The sequence below is a fragment of the Trichoplax adhaerens genome, genomic scaffold, assembly GCF_000150275.1.
Source record: "Trichoplax adhaerens TRIADscaffold_4032 genomic scaffold, whole genome shotgun sequence".
NCBI classification, from domain to species: Eukaryota; Metazoa; Placozoa; class Uniplacotomia; order Trichoplacea; family Trichoplacidae; genus Trichoplax; species Trichoplax adhaerens.
The window spans coordinates 1-1,114 of NW_002062189.1; the positions used below are offsets into that span (position 1 = coordinate 1).

A 1,114-nucleotide genomic window follows, 5' to 3' on the forward strand; every position below is an offset into this window, starting at 1 on the left:
ATGTATATTCCCTGTATCCTCTATTGCTGACTCGAACAAAAAACTTTTTATTTTTTCCTTTGCTTCTGCTCTTTTTTCTTCTCTATTTTTTTTATTCTTGCGAGATGTAAAATAACCACCAATAGCACGATATAAGCTACTATATTTTCTTTTAAAAAATCTACTAAGGCTTAATTCAACTACTGTCATTGCTTTTAATGTAAAATTTGTTGCTAAAGCAAAGATTAAATCAATGCATGAATTTTTTTCATAGGGAAAAAAGATTTTCAATATTATTGAAATATTTTTTTAGCTCTTCAATATTTTTGACTTTTTTCATTAAATTATTTTTATTCTTCAGTTATAGTTGCAAATTTATCACAATTTGTCAAAAGTCCAGTTAAATGTTATAAGCCTAGCATCTAATTTTTCTAAATAATTAAAAAATCCTTTTACTAATTCAGATTCTTTATCCTCTATATTCCCACCAGATTTTATATTCATAATTTCATATTCTTCCTTCCCATCAACATTTACATGAACTATTGCATCTAAATAACTTATTGCTACCACCTTATGAAATGGTGGCTTTACAAAATCACTCCCTGAAATACTATTATCTATGTGATACTGTTTTATTTTTGCTATTACTTCTTCATTTGTTGTTTTTTTACTAAGCCCAAGAAAGCTTCTCGATGATTCAACATCTATTACTGTTTCTATATCAAATACAAATATTCTGTCTTTTATATAACTCATAACCTTATTTTATTATTGGAATTAAAGAAGATAAATTCTCCTCTTGAAATATACCCTTAGATAAACCTATAGAGTTTTCTAATTTCTCTAAAAATGAAATTTTTCTTTCATATTTCACAAAATATACTTGTTTATTATCTTGGTACAAGGAAGTTAAATAATCAGCACTAGTCATTATTTCATCAACTAATTTTAATTCCTTTGCTTTAGATCCTAACCAAAATTCTCCTGTGGATATTTTTTCTATATCTATACTCGGTCTCTTTAATTTAATTAAGTTTTTAAATTCAGAATGTATTTGATCTAATTCTTCTTGTACTTTTTTACGTCCTTCTTCAGTATTTTTACCGAGCACACTCATTGCTCTTTTATACTT

The 1,114-nt window shown here is 26.0% G+C and overlaps 1 protein-coding gene across 1 annotated transcript; it reads right to left on the bottom strand.

The window, feature by feature from the left end:
* Positions 1–357: 357 nt before the first annotated feature.
* Positions 358–1,099, bottom strand: TRIADDRAFT_63023 (uncharacterized protein; the record flags this gene model as incomplete). Its single annotated transcript, XM_002119021.1, has 2 exons — positions 358–698; positions 793–1,099. 2 exons carry the CDS (start codon positions 1,097–1,099, stop codon positions 358–360), a joined length of 648 nt encoding a protein of 215 aa, XP_002119057.1.
* Between the last annotated feature and the right edge of the window lie 15 nt (positions 1,100–1,114).